The 16,433-nt window shown below is 66.7% G+C and overlaps 1 protein-coding gene across 3 annotated transcripts; it reads right to left on the reverse strand.

Annotated features, from left to right (window-relative positions):
* Window positions 1-2,622: 2,622 nt before the first annotated feature.
* On the reverse strand, window positions 2,623-16,077 carry COQ8B (coenzyme Q8B). Of its 3 annotated transcripts, none has more exons than XM_030546709.1 (15): window positions 15,997-16,074; window positions 15,683-15,770; window positions 11,781-12,104; window positions 11,191-11,257; window positions 10,812-10,889; window positions 10,459-10,584; window positions 9,967-10,052; window positions 9,658-9,798; window positions 9,027-9,108; window positions 8,779-8,872; window positions 7,655-7,757; window positions 7,161-7,268; window positions 6,001-6,066; window positions 3,415-3,501; window positions 2,623-3,104 (listed from the first exon to the last, which is right to left on the reverse strand). In XM_030546709.1, exons 2-15 carry the CDS (start codon window positions 15,761-15,763, stop codon window positions 2,820-2,822), a joined length of 1,728 nt encoding a protein of 575 aa, XP_030402569.1. In that variant the 5' UTR covers window positions 15,764-15,770; window positions 15,997-16,074; the 3' UTR covers window positions 2,623-2,819. The 3 variants fall into 3 exon arrangements, with proteins under 3 accessions (XP_030402569.1, XP_030402568.1, XP_030402570.1); XM_030546708.1 differs by having other exon boundaries at window positions 7,655-7,796; XM_030546710.1 differs by lacking the exon at window positions 9,658-9,798 and having other exon boundaries at window positions 7,655-7,796; window positions 15,997-16,077.
* Window positions 16,078-16,433: the final 356 nt, after the last annotated feature.

Consider the following 16,433-nt stretch of genomic DNA (forward strand, 5'->3'; position numbering starts at 1 on the left):
CTCACCCTGACCAATTGCTGCCCCTGCCCAGAGCAAGTGGGAGATGGCCCCCGCCCCACCAGGCCCCTTACCCCCCCCCCCGAGCTGGGCAGGGTTGCCCCTCACCCCGTTGCATCGCCCGCAGAGACAAGCCCCACCCCGGGGTGCTGCCAGTGTGGATTGGAACCCGGCCCCTCCCCTGGCCCCCGGCCTGGCTGGGACAAGCCCCGGTGCCACGAGCGGTGCCGTTCGATACAGGTGGGGGCGGCTCTGTGTGTGTGGACGCCCTTAAATCGGTTCAGAGCCGACGGAGGGCAGTGGAGCACGGGCTAGACGGAGCCACACGCAGCCACCAGCGAGGTCCAGCCGCTGCCACGTCTCTGGCTGGGCCCCCCCAGGGCCAGGGTTTTAACTCTGGAGCACCCTGATCCGATCCCGGCCCGGCCCCGTGCCCAGCCGGGGCCTGCAGCTGGGCCACGCCAAGGGGCCGAGCGTGAGCCAGAGTGAGCACCGGCGGCACCTGCTTCCGCGCCACGCCCGGGCTTTGACCCCGCAGGCCGGCCCTCGGCGGCTCCCAGCTTCCTCTGCTGCTTTGCAGCCTGGCACAGCCCGGTCTGCTCGCCTGTGATGCCATAGCCAGCATGGCACTGCCAGCTCTGATGCCATGGGGGGTGACTTCGTGGGGGGGGGGGCAGAACTCTGAGCCGGGATGGGGCTGTTTGCTCACACGGCAATGAAAACACTGCCTGGCCAGAGCATCGTTCCAACCCACTGGGCTGCACCGCGACAGCCTGCATGGGGCAGGACTCCTGGGTTCCCTCCCCAGCTCTGGGAGCGGGGTCTGCTGGGTAGAGTGGGGGGGGTGAGGGTTGGACCTAGGACTCCTGGGTTCCCTCCCCAGCTCTGGGAGCGGGGTCTGCTGGGTAGAGCAGGGGGTGTGAGGGTTGGACCTAGGACTCCTGGGTTCCCTCCCCAGCTCTGGGAGCGGGGTCTGGTGGGTAGACCGGGGGGGGGGCTGAGAGGCAGGACTCCTGATTCTCTCCCAGTTCTGGGAGTGGGGACCAGGAATCTGGACTGCGGGGGATTGTGCCCATCTGTCAACCAGGCGATAAACGGTTGTGAGCTGAACTAAATGAAGTTGGCCCAGGGGGTTTAGGCTACAAAGGAGCCACCGCGCAGCAGGGGAGGGGCGCTGTGGCCCTGGGATGAACGTGCCAGAGCTGGGGATAGGATCCTGGCTCCCAGCTCCCCCCAATGCTGGGGCCCTCCAGATCCCACTAACACTAAAGACCAATGAATGACCCCGTGGCCAGGAAGCAGCTGCCAGGGCCCAGCCTTGCCCCCAGCCCTATGGGCTCAGCGGAGGAGAGGGCGGTTAGGGTGTGATGCCCCATCCTGCTGGCCCAGTCAAGGGAGGCGAGCCGGGTGCTAGGGGGCACAGACTCGGAAGAGCTGAGTTCCCTGCCTGCTCTGCCACTGATGACATGGGCATGTTGGTTCTCTGGGCCTCAGTTTCCCCATCTGAAAAACTGAGATGCTTCTTTGGTTAGACGGTGAGCTCTTTGGGGCAGGGCTTGACCCACCCTGTGTCTGGGCGGGGCCCAAATCTCAGCTGGGTTCTGGGCAGCGCCCGGCCCGACGGGGCCCGTCTCGGCTGGGGTCGATCGTTGGTCCTGTGACCTAAGAGATCATTTCAGCATGAGACAAGTCACATCCGGCCACGGCTGCCCAGGCGGAGCTGCGGAAAGCGAACCATCTGGAGCTGGGTTCTGCACATCCTTGTGGTGGGAAAATCTGCCGTGTTCTTGGGAGCTGCCGTGACGTTAGCCGGAAACAAAACGCTCAGATTAAAACCAGCTGCCTGCCCCTTGCGTGGCTACTGGGGAATGGCCCACGGGGCCTGTCCTCTCTGGGGGGCGCTGGCTCCGACCCGGCCCCAGGGCGGGGACTGGCTGGCTCAGGGGGGCAGCGAGCGGGGCTGAGGCTGTCCCCTCTAGCATAGGAGCCTCTGCCTGGGGCCCAGCAGGGCGAAGTGCCAGCTCCCGCAGTTGGCAGAGATGGCAGCAGGAGCTGGCTTCCCGGGGGGCAGGGGGGGACACGCACGGCCGGGAACTCGTCTCCGGCATGCTGGGCTCCCCGGGGATTCGGCAGTTCCCAGAATCGGCTCCCTCGCGGTGCTGGCAGGCGCTAGCTGGGGCGCTGGGCAGCCAGCCGGGTCCCGTTTGCTCCTTGCCCTGGGGCTGGATTGGCCCCAGTCCTGTGCGCCTGGCGGGTGGGGGCTGAAGACGGGAGATCAAAGCCTTGGAAAGAGACCAGAAGCGCCTGCTGCCATCACGGGGCCGGAATCTGGGACACTGGGATGGTGCAGAGCTGGGGGTGGGAGGGGCTGCAAAGACGGGGGCCCAACGCAGGGGGGACCCTAAACTGGGCATCGCGTTTATGTCTTTGCCTGGCTCTACAGGAACCAGTTGGGGCCACAGGACTCTGTCCCCCCAGTGCCCCGCAACCAGCTGGGCCAGCCCCTGCCCCCCACAGCCCTCTGTGCGGGGGCAGCAGTAGCAGGCGGAAGGGGGGTCACGTGGAATTGGGACCTCTGACTCAGGGAGGAGGGAGTGTCGGGAGAAGAAATGGACAAGGCCCAGCCCAGCTGCCAGGATTTAATGCGCAGGACAGCGACGCTTGCGGGCAGGGCCTGGCAGGGCCGCGGGCACAGACAGCCCCCAGAGCTCGGCTGAGTTCCCAGCCCATGGCAGGGAGGGCTCCGGTCACTCGGGGCTGCAGATCAGCCAGGCGCTGGGTGCAGGGAAGTCCGGTTTGGGGTCCCAGGCTCCGCCCCGATGCTAGGCTCCCCGCTCACGGGCCCAGTACTGCCCGTAGAGCTCCTGGAAGAGGCCGTGGCAGGGGATGCAGGCGCGCAGGTGGGCACAGAGCAGGAAGCAGCCGGCCAGCTTGCGGTGCAGGGCGTAGCTCTCCTCGGGGGGTGGTGTGAGCCGGTGGCGCAGCATGACGGGGATCAGGGCCTGCACCCGCCGCGTGGTGCTCTGGGCGGCGAAGTCAAAGAGTCCCGGGGTGGAGAAAGGCTCCCCCAGGATCATCACCGTGTCCACATGCGCCTCCTCGAATTCCTGGGCACGGGGGGAGAAAGGAGGGAGTTAGCGCTGGGGGAGGGAGGCAGTGACTGAAACAGCGAAGCCCCTGCACAGAACCCCCCAGCTCTGCCGGTACCCCTCACTCCCGACGCGCAGCCCCTGCTCTCTTGGCCCTGGGCTCCCCTCCCCCCCACAGCCCTGCTGGTGCCCCTCACCCCCAACCCACAGCCCCTGCTAGCCCAGCCCTGCCCACCCCCAGAACCGCTCACTCCCGACCCACAGCCCCTACCCTCCCAGCCTGGGGTCTCTGCTCGGCCCCCAGCACACACCCAGCCCGGCCGCTCACCTTGGTCTCAAAGCCCGTCACAAACTTCAGGTCTTTGGATTTCTGGAGCACCTTGGCCCTGTCCCCGTCGGCTGCAGCTTTCACCACCTGCGGCAGGGAGGGGCCAGGTGAGACAAGCTGCAGGGCACCCCCTAGTGCCAGCACCGACTGCCAGGGGAGAGCACCCCCTGCTGGGCCCCCCACCTTCAGCACAGCGCCCCCTAGGGCCTCAGGCCAGCACCGACTGCCAGGGGAGAGCACCCCCTGCTGGGTGCCCCCACCTGCAGCACAGCGCCCCCTAGGGCCTCAGGCCAGCACCGACTGCCAGGGGAGAGCACCCCCTGCTGGCTCCCACCCCCTGCAGCAAAGCGCCCCCTAGGGCCTCAGGCCAGCACCGACTGCCAGGGGAGAGCGCCCCCTGCTGGCCCCCACTCTCTACAGCACAGCGCCCCCTAGGGCGTCAGCCCAGCACCGACTGCCAGGGGAGAGCGCCCCCTGCTGGCCCCCATCCCCTGCAGCACAGCGCCCCATAGGGCTTCAGGCCAGCCCTGACTGCCAGGAGAGAGCGCCCCCTGCTGGCCCCCACCCCCTGCAGCAAAGCGCCCCCTAGGGCTTCAGGCCAGCCCCGACTGCCAGGAGAGAGCACCCCCTGCTGGCCCCCACCCCCTGCAGCAAAGCGCCCCCTAGGGCCTCAGGCCAGCCCCGACTGCCAGGAGAGAGCGCCCCCTGCTGGCCCCCACCCCCTGCAGCAAAGCGCCCCCTAGGGCTTCAGGCCAGCCCCGACTGCCAGGGGAGAGCGCCCCCTGCTGGGTCCCCCACCTGCGGCACAGCGCCCCCTAGGGCCTCAGGCCAGCACTGACTGCCAGGGGAGAGCGCCCCCTGCTGGCCCCCACCCTCTACAGCACAGCGCCCCCTAGGGCCTCAGGCCAGCCCTGACTGCCAGGGGAGAGCTCCCCCTGCTGGCCCCCACCCTCTACAGCACAGCGCCCCCTAGGGCGTCAGCCCAGCACCGACTGTCAGGGGAGAGCTCCCCCTGCTGGCCCCCACCCTCTACAGCACAGCGCCCCCTAGGGCGTCAGCCCAGCACCGACTGTCAGGGGAGAGCACCCCCTGCTGGGTGCCCCCACCTGCAGCACAGCGCCCCCTAGGGCCTCAGGCCAGCACCGACTGCCAGGGGAGAGCACCCCCTGCTGGGTGCCCCCACCTGCAGCACAGCGCCCCCTAGGGCCTCAGGCCAGCACTGACTGCCAGGGGAGAGCGCCCCCTGCTGGCCCCCACCCTCTACAGCACAGCGCCCCCTAGGGCGTCAGCCCAGCACCGACTGTCAGGGGAGAGTGCCCCCTGCTGGGTGCCCTCCCCTGCAGCACGGCGCCCCCTAGGGTGTCAGCCCAGCACCGACTGTCAGGGGAGAGCGCCCCCTCCTGGGTGCGCTCCCCTGCAGCACAGCGCCCCCTAGGGCCACACTTGTTCCCCCCGCCAGCTGGATTTCCCATGTGGGTCTCCCCTCCTCCGGCCCCGACCTGGGCCAGTCCTGCGGAGGTGGCGAGAGGGACGTAGGATCCAGGCCGGGTGGCACCCGGCTGCTCAGGCTCCAGTTCCCACAAATACTCACACAAAGAAGGATCTAAGGGTCACGTGCCCCAAGGGTGCCCAATTCCTGGCTGCCCATAAACCCCAATTCCCTGAGGCACCCAGCACCGTCCCAGACGACAGCCTGGCCCAGTGGGCAGGGCTCCTGCTGGGACTCAGGAGTCCTGGGTTCTATTCCCAGCTGTACCACTGGCCTCAGGCAAGTCCCCGCCCGATGACTCAGTTTTCCATCTGTAAAAGGGGGACGACGATCCCAAGTAAAGCACCATTAGCTCCATGGATGAAAAGGTGGAACGATGCAGTTGTGTAACATCAGGACCCAGCTGCTGTTCTCTGTTACACAGACCCTGACCGAGATCAGGGCCTCACTGGGCCAGGCGCTGCCCAGACCCCAACCGAGATCAGGACCCTGTCGGGCCAGGTGCTGCTCAGACCCTGGCCGAGATCAGGGCCCCGTTGGGCTGGGCGACACCCAGACCCCGGCCAAGATCAGGGCCCCGTTGGGCTGGGCGACACCCAGACCCCGGCCGAGATCAGGGCCCTGTTGTGCCAGGCACTGCCCAGACCCCGGCCGAGATCAGGGCCCTGTTGCACCGGGTGCTGCTCAGACCCTGGCCGAGATCAGGGCCCTGTCGCACCGGGTGCTGCTCAGACCCTGGCCGAGATCAGGGCCCCGTTGGGCCGGGCGACACCCAGACCCCGGCCGAGATCAGGGCCCTGTTGTGCCAGGCACTGCCCAGACCCCGGCCGAGATCAGGGCCCCTTAGCATCAGGCACTACAGAGAGCGTGAAAGATGGCCCCTGCCGCAAAGGGCTCCCAGTCTGAACAGACACAGGGTGGGAGGAGAAACTGAGGCATGGGGCGGGGTGCTGACTTGCGCAGAGCTGGGAAGAGAATCCCTAGCCCCCGGCTCCCACTGCCCCTAACCCCACGGGCTCCGAGGCAACAGCCGGGACATCTCTGATACAGACAGGCAGGCTCCTGCGTGGCGGGCGGGCAGGCAAACATGCCCATACCTCGATGTAGTGATGGGTGAACTCTCTGCTGAAGGCCCGGCTCGCTCCAAAATCCAGCAAGGTCACCTGGAACGAACGACAGAGCGGCTCAGAGCCTGCACTGGGCTGCAGCTCAGGCCTGCTCCAGGCATGGGCACCACCCCAGGAAATGCCAGGAGCGCCTGATTTCGAGCAGGGCCCCACCCCGCACACCTGTGGAACACGCTGCTGCTGGGCCCTGAGAACATTCCAGTGGCTGGGGCTCTGCCTGGCGCTCGGCCAGAAGGGGTTTTAGCTGATGTGTTTTTTATTGCCTGGGCCACAGAGCGGATCTGCGAGCTCCTCGCTAGAGAGTGGACCCGATGAATAATTCAGCCGCAGAGTACGGGTTAGACTGGGATCGATACGCCCCATGGGACGGAGGGGGAAATGGAGAGGCGGAGAGGCGAGGGAATAGCCTGAGGGTAAAGGAGGAGGCTGGGCAGTGCCAGAGGAGAAGCTGAGGTGCTCCTGACCCCCGCGCCCGAGGGCAGACAGCTCCGATGGATGTGTGGTGGGAAGCTCTGGCCCCCGGGCTCCCCACAGCAGGATCGCAGTGCAGGGGAGCTGTTTGTATTTCAGTCGGCAGGGCCAATGGGCTGGCAGCTTCCCACATTTCAAAGGGCCCATCGCGATCAGCCCAGCCGACCCGCACACGCCGGAGAATGGCGCCTGGCCATCCCCGCGCTCCTGGATGGGCTCCAGGCTGCCGTGCCCCTAGAGGCCAGGGAGGGGTCAGGAGACTACCACGTGTATTATGGTAGCCTCTAAAGGCCAGGGTCCAGGGGGGTGATTACTATGTATATTACAATAGCCCCTAAAAGCCTGGGTTGGGGGGCAATTCTTACATGTATTAGGGTAGCTCCTAGAGGCCAGGGTCCTGGGGGGTTGGGGGGCAATTACTATGTGTATTCCGGTAGTCCCTGGGTTGGGGGCGATTACTACGTGTATTACAGTGATTCGCCCCACACATACCCCGGGGGGGGGCCCTAGATGGCAAACGTGAGGGGCAGAACTATGGAAAGGGGGCGGGGGGCTCCCCCCAGGATGGCTGGCATGGGCTCACCCGCTCCCTGCAGCCCCCCTGCAGAGCATGCCCCCCTGCCGCCCATGGCCGCCCCCCGCAGGGGCCCAGGCCCCACCTGGTGCTTGCCAGCGTCGTAGAAGAAGTTGGCCCAGTTGGCGTCCGTCTGCATGAAGCGGAAGTGGAAGAGCTCCCGCAGGCTGAGGTGTAGGACGTTGAGACAGATCTGGGGGGGCAGCGGGGGAGGGGAGGGGAGTTACTGGCATGCGCGTAGTGCATGGGGACCCCTAAGATCGCAGGTGCTTTCTCAGCAGCAGTATGGGAGCTTCGATAGGGGCTCTGCCACGCCAGGCCCTGCCCCACAGGGTCACAATCCCCACGCTGCAGATCCAGAGATGCAGGGACTGGCTCCAGGTCACGCAGCAGCTTAGACACAGAGACAGTCAGAACCCAGGAGTCCTGGTTCCCAGCCCCTGCTCTAACCACTAGACCCCACTGCATTCCCAGAGCCAGGGACAGAACCCAGGAGACCAGGCTCCCAGCCCCCCTGCTCTAACCACTAGCTCCCACCGCCCCGGGGGGGCAGCCCAGCTGCCGTGCTCATCTCCTCACCTCATTCCGGACGTCCTGGGGCAGCTCCTGGCACTGATCCAGGGGGACGCCGCTCCCCAGCTCCATGGTCAGCACCCGCCGAGTCGTCAGCTCGCCCACCACCCTGGGGACCTCAAAGAAAGAGTCGCCGGCCAGGAGCTGCCTGGAGGTCAGCAGGACGCCGCTGGCTACCCCCACTCTGCCAGCCACGAGCCCCCAGCCCCCCACACCCAGGTCTGAGCTGGTGGGACACTGCTTCTAGGGGGCTGGGCAGCCCTGCTTGGGAGAGGGGGGAGCAAGCAGTAGCGCACAGGTGGCTTATCTCAGTTGGAGCAGTGCATGCTGGGACATGGAGTGCTCAGGGCCCCCCCCAGCTAACGCAGGAGCAGTAAATGCTGGGACACAGAGTGTGCAGCCCTTCCCCCGACCCCATGCAGGAGCAGTGCATGCTGGGACACAGAGTGTGGACCCCCCATGCAGGAGCAGTGCGTGCTGGGACACAGAGTGTGGACCCCCCATGCAGGAGCAGTGCGTGCTGGGACACAGAGTGTGGACCCCCATGCATGAGCAGTGCGTGCTGGGACACAGAGTGTGGACCCCCCATGCAGGAGCAGTGCGTGCTGGGACACAGAGTGTGGACCCCCCATGCAGGAGCAGTGCGTGCTGGGACACAGAGTGTGGATCCCCCATGCAGGAGCAGTGCGTGCTGGGACACAGAGTGTGGACCCCCCGTGCAGGAGCAGTGCATGCTGGGACACAGAGTGTGGACCCCCCGTGCAGGAGCAGTGCGTGCTGGGACACGGAGTGTGGACCCCCCATGCAGGAGCAGTGCGTGCTGGGACACGGAGTGTGGACCCCCCGTGCAGGAGCAGTGCGTGCTGGGACACGGAGTGTGGACCCCCCGTGCAGGAGCAGTGCGTGCTGGGACACAGAGTGTGGACCCCCCGTGCAGGAGCAGTGCGTGCTGGGACACAGAGTGTGGACCCCCCATGCAGGAGCAGTGCGTGCTGGGACACAGAGTGTGGACCCCCCATGCAGGAGCAGTGCGTGCTGCACTGAATGAGGGCTGGGGGGCCAGGACCCTGCTGCCAGCCCACAGCCCCTCCCCGGGGGCGCAGCACACAGGGGCCCGGCCCGGTCGGTACCTGAAGCTCCGGGCGCAATCGGCCTCGCGCCGGTAGTCACACTCCCACTCCAGCTCTCTCTGCAGCACCCGCAGCGTGTTGTCAGCGAAGAGGCCTGGGGAGGGCAGAGGGGGGTGAGGTCATGGGGGAATCTCCCCTGCAGCCCCCGAGAGAAGGGGGCCCCAGAAGAGCAAGCCACACCCAGAGGAGGGGGCAGGCGAGACGCTGGGTAACACAGCCCCCACCCTGGGCCCAGTGCAGCCCCTTACCTGCCGGGAGCACTGCGCTGAGCCTCAGCAGCGCCAGCAGGTTCTCCACGTCGCTCCGGATGCTCTGGGCTATGCCTGGGTACTGCAGGGAGGGAGGGAGGGAGAGAGAGGAGCTGGCTTGGAGAATGGGGGGGGCAGGCACCTCCTGCTCGGAGCCCTTCTCCACCCCCGCCCACCAGAACAGCCAGGCCACTGCCCCGCTGAGGAGAAAATGAGGTACCCAGAAGGGAAGGGAGCTGATTGAGGTCACAGAGCAAGGCAGTAACAGAACTAGGATTAGAACCCAGCAGTCCTGGCTCCCAGCCCCGCCCCCCCTCCGCTCTAACCACTAGTCCCTACTCCCCTCCCAGAGCCAGGGAGAGAACCCAGGAGTTCTGGCTCCCAGCACCCTCCCCCCAACCACTAGTCCCCACTCCCCTCCCAGAGCCAGGGAGCAAACCCAGGAGTCCTGGCTCCCAGTCCCCTCCCGCTCTAACCACTAGATACCACTTCCCTCTGAGAGCTGGGGACAGAACCCAGGAGTCCTGGTTCCCAGCCCCCTGTTCTAACCCCTCCCTCATGCTCCCTCTGTAATTGGCCCCAGCTACCCTGAAGCTGCCACCCAAGGTGCTCGGCGGCAAGTGCCGCTCACCTGGATCTTCATGGCCACCTCCGTCCCGTCGCGTAGCACCCCGAGGTGCACCTGGCCGATGGACGCTGCTGCAAAGGGCGTCTCCTCAAAAGAAGCCACCTTCTCCCGCCAGTCCTGACCCAGCTCCTCTGCCAGCACCCTCTGAAACGCCGGGGGGAGAGACACGCTCAGCCAGCGTCCTGCCCCGGGGGACACGTCTCTAGGGCACCGGCTCCACAGGCCTGGGGGATCTCAGGCCCATCGCCAGCAGGAGCAACCGGGTTCTCCCTGACCCCCCGGGACACACGCCGTGGGGTGGCCGTCACTCACCCTGGTCTGCCAGGCCGGCATGAAGTCTGCGCTCTGCCGCACCCGCGCGAAGATCCGCTGCAGCTGGGGACTGAGGAAGCTGTTATCTGCGGGGAGAGGGGGGCTGGTCAGCGGGGTGCTCTGGGGCCCAGACGCACCCCCCACACCCTGCCACCTGCCAGACTCAGCCCCTGGGAGAGGCAGCCGAGAGCTTCCCCGGCTCCCTGCACCCCATCCCTGCTCGAACCCCCCTGCTCTGCACGCTGGGCCCCTACGTCAGTCACTCTGTCCCTATGAGCCCTGGGGGGCAGGGAATACACAGCATAGAGTGCTATGGGGTGGATCTCAGGGGGCCGATCCTGCCCCAGAGCTGCACAGAGGGTCCCGAGCGTCACTACCCCGCCCGTGACATTTGCGTGCCCGGCGTGCGGGGCTCTCTGTGCACACCCGGCCCGTCCAAGGATGGGCCCTTCCCCAGGGCTGAGGGGAGGCCGGGCGGGGACTGGCACCTACCTTGGATACTCAGCATCTGCCCGATCTTCAGGGCAGCGCCCCGCACCTTGCACAGCGTGTCCACGATCCGTGCTGCGTTGGCCTCCGACAGGAAGGGGTTGGAGCCCAGGACGGAGCCGTTGCCATCTGCGCAAAGGGGGCAGGGAGTGAGGTGGGGGGGCCCTAGGGCTGGCTCCTCGGGGGGCTAACACCCACATCTCAGCAACCACCGGCCCCTATGGGAGACCAATGGGCTAGCAACCCAGCCCCCTGCACCTCCCTCTGACCCCTGCCCCAACGGCGTACGGGCCACGGGGATCCAGTCTCCAGGGCTGTCCCTTTGACAGCCAGGCAGCAGCCAGCCCCCGACTTACCCCTCGGCTTCGTCTCCCCATTGAGCGAGTTCTTGGCCACCTCTGCCAGGGCCCCGATGCCCAGCCCCACCGCTAGACCTGGGGAGAGAGGCATGGGTCAGAGGGCTGCTGCTGGGGGGCTGGGCAGAGGGGGCGAGGCCAGGGACCCCGCACAGGGCAAGCCGTTGGCCAGGCCGAGAGGTGGGGCGCGCTAGCCCCTTGCTGGCTACTCACGTGCTAGTGAGCTCACCTACTGGTGATACACCAGGCACAGACAGAGCAGGGCCCAGCCCGTCCAGAAGGGGGCAGCAGGGAAGCAGACAGACAGACACCCCCTCTCTCTCCCCAGAGCAGGGACAGGGACACCCCCCCCCCAGCCCTGGGCTCTCGCAGACTCTACCTCCGAAGCTGGCGAGCCGACCGACGCGCGACGCAGGCACCGTCCGCTCCCGGGCTCTCTCGCTGAGCTGGTGGGAAGAGAAGAGGGGCAGGGCTGAGGGAGGCATCGTGTCCAGAGGAGGAGAGTGCAGGTCTGTGACGTGGGGGCTCCGTTCCCAGCTCCACCACTGCCCCTGCCCGGTGACCCTGGGGACATCCCTGCCCCGCCTTGTGCCTCAGTTTCCCTTCTCGCCCCACCCCGTGTCGATCTGCGCACTCCTTGGGGCAGGGGCTGGTTCTCGCTCTGTGTCTGAGGGGCCCTGATCTTGGTGGGGGTCTACGCAAGCTACCGTAATGCACCTAATAACATGCTTCTAGATCTGCAGTCAGAGCTCCGTACACAGCAAATACTTAGAAACAATGCCCAGAATTTTAATACGTGCTGAGGCCCCTTTACGGTGTCCCAAGCACACACCCTTCCCCAGCCCCTTTTGGCTGTCCTGGATCAAGAGTCTAATTAAAAGACACTCCCCCCCCCAGCCCCCTTTCCCCGGACAGCACTCCCACCCTGTGCCTGCGTCCCCCCAGCATCTCCCACTGACGCCCCCTCACCTTCTGCCTAGGAGCCCCAGCCGCCTCCTCCGGGCCCACCTTCCGCCTGGCCTCCCGGGCTCTGCGGATGTCGTCGGCCGCGAGGGCTCCCAGCGCTGCGTCTCGGTGGAAAAGCCGGCTGGGGCCGAGACCGGGGCACCCAGAGCCCCTGGGGCCGGTGTGTGCCGCGGGCAGGGTGGGAGGAGCTGACTGGCCAGAAGCCCTCGGAGCTGTGGGGGGTGCCCCTAACAGAGACACGTCTGGGGCCTGCTGGGGGGCCCTGTTTGAACCCGATGTGCCACCTCTCTTCCTTGGGACGAGCTCCTGGGGTCCCCGGACTCCTGCCTGGAACAGGAGAATCAAGGAGTGCGTCTGTGTGTCCGTGCACAAGTGTGCGTTCGGGTATGAGCGTGTGCGAGTGTGAGAGACGCTTGCCCTGAATTCCCTTCACATGACCCCATGGCAGGTCACGGGCACCGTCTGCACCAACCCACCCACTCTTTCCCTTGCGGAAACCCGGAGGGCGACAGGAAGAGCCAGCGTCCCAGCGCACCTGCGTGAGGGCGTCCGGGGTGGAAACACTGGTGGACTGTCACCTCCCAGGGCGGGGAGGAGGAGTGGTTACTGGGCCAGCCCTCACGGGGTCTGGATGGGTCCAAGGGGATACAGCACCGAGTGCGGGACCGGAGAGCCAGAGACGTACCAGTAGAGAGAGACATGGATGGAGAGATGGAGACGGGGCGGACGAATGGATACACACCGGGAGGAGAGGGACGGATGGGAGGATGGAGGGCTGGAGACGGGGCGGACGAATGGATACACACCGGGAGGAGAGGGACGGATGGGAGGATGGACGGCTGGAGACGGGGCGGACGAATGGATACACACCGGGAGGAGAGGGTCGGATGGGAGGATGGACGGCTGGAGACGGGGCGGACGAATGGATACACACTGGGAGGAGAGGGACGGATGGGAGGATGGATGGAGACGGGGCGGACGAATGGATACGCACCGGGAGGAGAGGGACGGATGGGAGGATGGATGGACAGATGGAGACGGGGCGGACGAATGGATACACACCGGGAGGAGAGGGTCGGATGGGAGGATGGACAGATGGAGACGGGGCAGACGAATGGATACACACCGGGAGGAGAGGGACGGATGGGAGGATGGACGGCTGGAGACGGGGCGGACGAATGGATACACACCGGGAGGAGAGGGACGGATGGGAGGATGGACGGCTGGAGACGGGGCGGACGAATGGATACACACCGGGAAGAGAGGGTCGGATGGGAGGATGGAGGGCTGGAGACGAGGCGGACGAATGGATACACACCGGGAGGAGAGGGACGGATGGGAGGATGGAGGGCTGGAGACGGGGCGGACGAATGGATACACACCGGGAGGAGAGGGATGGATGGGAGGATGGACGGCTGGAGACGGGGCGGACGAATGGATACACACCGGGAGGAGAGGGACGGATGGGAGGATGGACAGATGGAGACGGGGCGGACGAATGGATACACACCGGGAGGAGAGGGACGGATGGGAGGGTGGACGGCTGGAGACGGGGCGGACGAATGGATACACACCGGGAGGAGAGGGTGGGATGGGAGGATGGACGGCTGGAGACGGGGCGGACGAATGGATACACACCGGGAGGAGAGGGACGGATGGGAGGATGGACGGCTGGAGACGGGGCGGACGAATGGATACACACCGGGAGGAGAGGGACGGATGGGAGGATGGACGGCTGGAGACGGGGCGGACGAATGGATACAAACCGGGAGGAGAGGGCCGGATGGGAGGATGGACGGCTGGAGACGGGGCGGACGAATGGATACACACCGGGAGGAGAGGGTCGGATGGGAGGATGGACGGCTGGAGACGGGGCGGACGAATGGATACACACCGGGAGGAGAGGGTCGGATGGGAGGATGGACGGCTGGAGACGGGGCGGACGAATGGATACACACCGGGAGGAGAGGGTCGGATGGGAGGATGGATGGACAGATGGAGACGGGGCGGACGAATGGATACACACCGGGAGGAGAGGGACGGATGGGAGGATGGACGGCTGGAGACGGGGCGGACGAATGGATACACACCGGGAGGAGAGGGTGGGATGGGAGGATGGACGGCTGGAGACGGGGCGGACGAATGGATACACAGCGGGAGGAGAGGGTGGGATGGGAGGATGGACGGCTGGAGACGGGGCGGACGAATGGATACACACCGGGAGGAGAGGGACGGATGGGAGGATGGACGGCTGGAGATGGGGCAGACGAATGGATACACACCGGGAGGAGAGGGACGGATGGGAGGATGGACGGCTGGAGACGGGGCGGACGAATGGATACACACCGGGAGGAGAGGGACGGATGGGAGGATGGACGGCTGGAGACGGGGCGGACGAATGGATACACAGCGGGAGGAGAGGGTGGGATGGGAGGATGGATGGCTGGAGACGGGGCGGACGAATGGATACACACCGGGAGGAGAGGGTCGGATGGGAGGATGGACGGCTGGAGACGGGGCGGACGAATGGATACACAGCGGGAGGAGAGGGTGGGATGGGAGGATGGACGGCTGGAGACGGGGCGGACGAATGGATACACACCGGGAGGAGAGGGACGGATGGGAGGATGGACGGCTGGAGACGGGGCAGACGAATGGATACACACCGGGAGGAGAGGGTCGGATGGGAGGATGGATGGACAGATGGAGACGGGGCGGACGAATGGATACACACCGGGAGGAGAGGGACGGATGGGAGGATGGACGGCTGGAGACGGGGCGGACGAATGGATACACACCGGGAGGAGAGGGTGGGATGGGAGGATGGACGGCTGGAGACGGGGCGGACGAATGGATACACACCGGGAGGAGAGGGCCGGATGGGAGGATGGACGGCTGGAGACGGGGCGGACGAATGGATACACACCGGGAGGAGAGGGACGGATGGGAGGATGGACGGCTGGAGACGGGGCGGACGAATGGATACACACCGGGAGGAGAGGGCCGGATGGGAGGATGGACGGCTGGAGACGGGGCGGACGAATGGATACACACCGGGAGGAGAGGGACGGATGGGAGGATGGATGGCTGGAGACGGGGCGGACGAATGGATACACACCGGGAGGAGAGGGACGGATGGGAGGATGGATGGACGGATGGAGACGGGGCGGACGAATGGATACACACCGGGAGGAGAGGGACGGATGGGAGGATGGAGGGCTGGAGACGGGGCGGACGAATGGATACACACCGGGAGGAGAGGGACGGATGGGAGGATGGAGGGCTGGAGACGGGGCGGACGAATGGATACACACCGGGAGGAGAGGGACGGATGGGAGGATGGATGGAGACGGGGCGGACGAATGGATACACACCGGGAGGAGAGGGTCGGATGGGAGGATGGACGGCTGGAGACGGGGCGGACGAATGGATACACACCGGGAGGAGAGGGATGGATGGGAGGATGGACGGCTGGAGACGGGGCGGACGAATGGATACACACCGGGAGGAGAGGGACGGATGGGAGGATGGATGGAGACGGGGCGGACGGGTGCAACAGACACGGGCCGCAGAGGAGAGAGGGAGCTGGGCGGACGTGCTGTAAATGGATGGACACATATTGGAAGGGAGAGATGGAGGGGACAGGCGGTTGAATTGGGACGCGATGGGGCTGGGACGGATGGAGACGGGAGGCGCAGAAGGACGGACGGGTGCAGGTGTGGGGGGGTCAGGGAAGGATGGTGACGGACGGGCGGGGGGCTGGAGAGAGGGATGGGGTGGGAGGGAAGGAGATGGGACGGGGGGCCGGATAGACGGGGGCCGGGGGCTGCATGTGCTGACAGGCCGGAGGGCCCCGCAGTCCCTGACCCCGCGTGTGCTGCACCCACCCGGCTGGGGTCACTCACCCTGCGTGGGGCTGGGGCCGGGGCCCCCCCCAGCACCTCACCCACGGCGCCTCGCAGCACCCCCCGCAGCTCCGGCCACATGCTGCACCTGGGGGGGGGCAAAAGTCACTGGCCCTGCCTAGCACCCCTCCCCCACGGCCCCTCCCCCACCCCGGGCCGGCCCCTCCCCCACGGCCCCCGGGACCGGCCCCTCCCCCAAGGCCCCTCCGGGAGCGGGAGCGGGAGCGGGACCGGCCCCTCCCCCCGGGACCGGCCTCACGGGACTAGCCTCTCCCCCACCCGCGGCCCCCGCGGGGGTCGCTCCTGGTTCTCACCCGGGTCCGCCGCCGCGGGCCGCCTCCTGCAGCAGCCTCCGCTTCCAGGTTCAGTGGGGCCCCGCCCCCCTCCTGTCGAGAGGAGCCAATCAGAGCCCTGCCCCGCGTGACTGCCGGCACGGACAGCCAATGGGAGGAGCGAGAAGGGGACGAGGCCCCGCCTCCTGCTGGGGTCTGGGAGCGCTCACGTGTGCTGGGGGGGCAATGCACGCGCGTGTGCACACTCGGAGACCCTTTGCACTCTCGTTGCACACTCGTCACACACTCCACGCTCAGTGCAACAGGGCGTGGTCATTGCAGGGTGGAAGGGGGGGTGGCTCAGGGGCTCGAGCAGTGGCCTGCTAACCCCCCCGGGGGGGCGAGTTCAATCCTTGAGGCGGCCACTTAGGGGGTGAAAATCTGTCTGGGGATTGGTGTTGCTGTGAGCCGGGGGTGGG

The sequence above is a fragment of the Gopherus evgoodei genome, unplaced genomic scaffold (assembly GCF_007399415.2).
Source record: "Gopherus evgoodei ecotype Sinaloan lineage unplaced genomic scaffold, rGopEvg1_v1.p scaffold_48_arrow_ctg1, whole genome shotgun sequence".
In the NCBI taxonomy this organism is placed as follows: domain Eukaryota; kingdom Metazoa; phylum Chordata; order Testudines; family Testudinidae; genus Gopherus; species Gopherus evgoodei.

Bases quoted from the DNA above. Each gene is read 5' to 3' on its own strand.
- COQ8B (XM_030546708.1), bottom strand. From the start codon at position 15,763: ATGTGGCCGGAGCTGCGGGGGGTGCTGCGAGGCGCCGTGGGTGAGGTG. The intron at 9,109-9,657 runs GTGAGCGGCACT...CCCTCCCTGCAG, and splicing joins AGGTGGCCATGAAGATCCAG to TACCCAGGCATAGCCCAGAG. The intron at 3,105-3,414 runs GTGAGCGGCCGG...CCCCGTGCCCAG, and splicing joins TGACGGGCTTTGAGACCAAG to GAATTCGAGGAGGCGCATGT.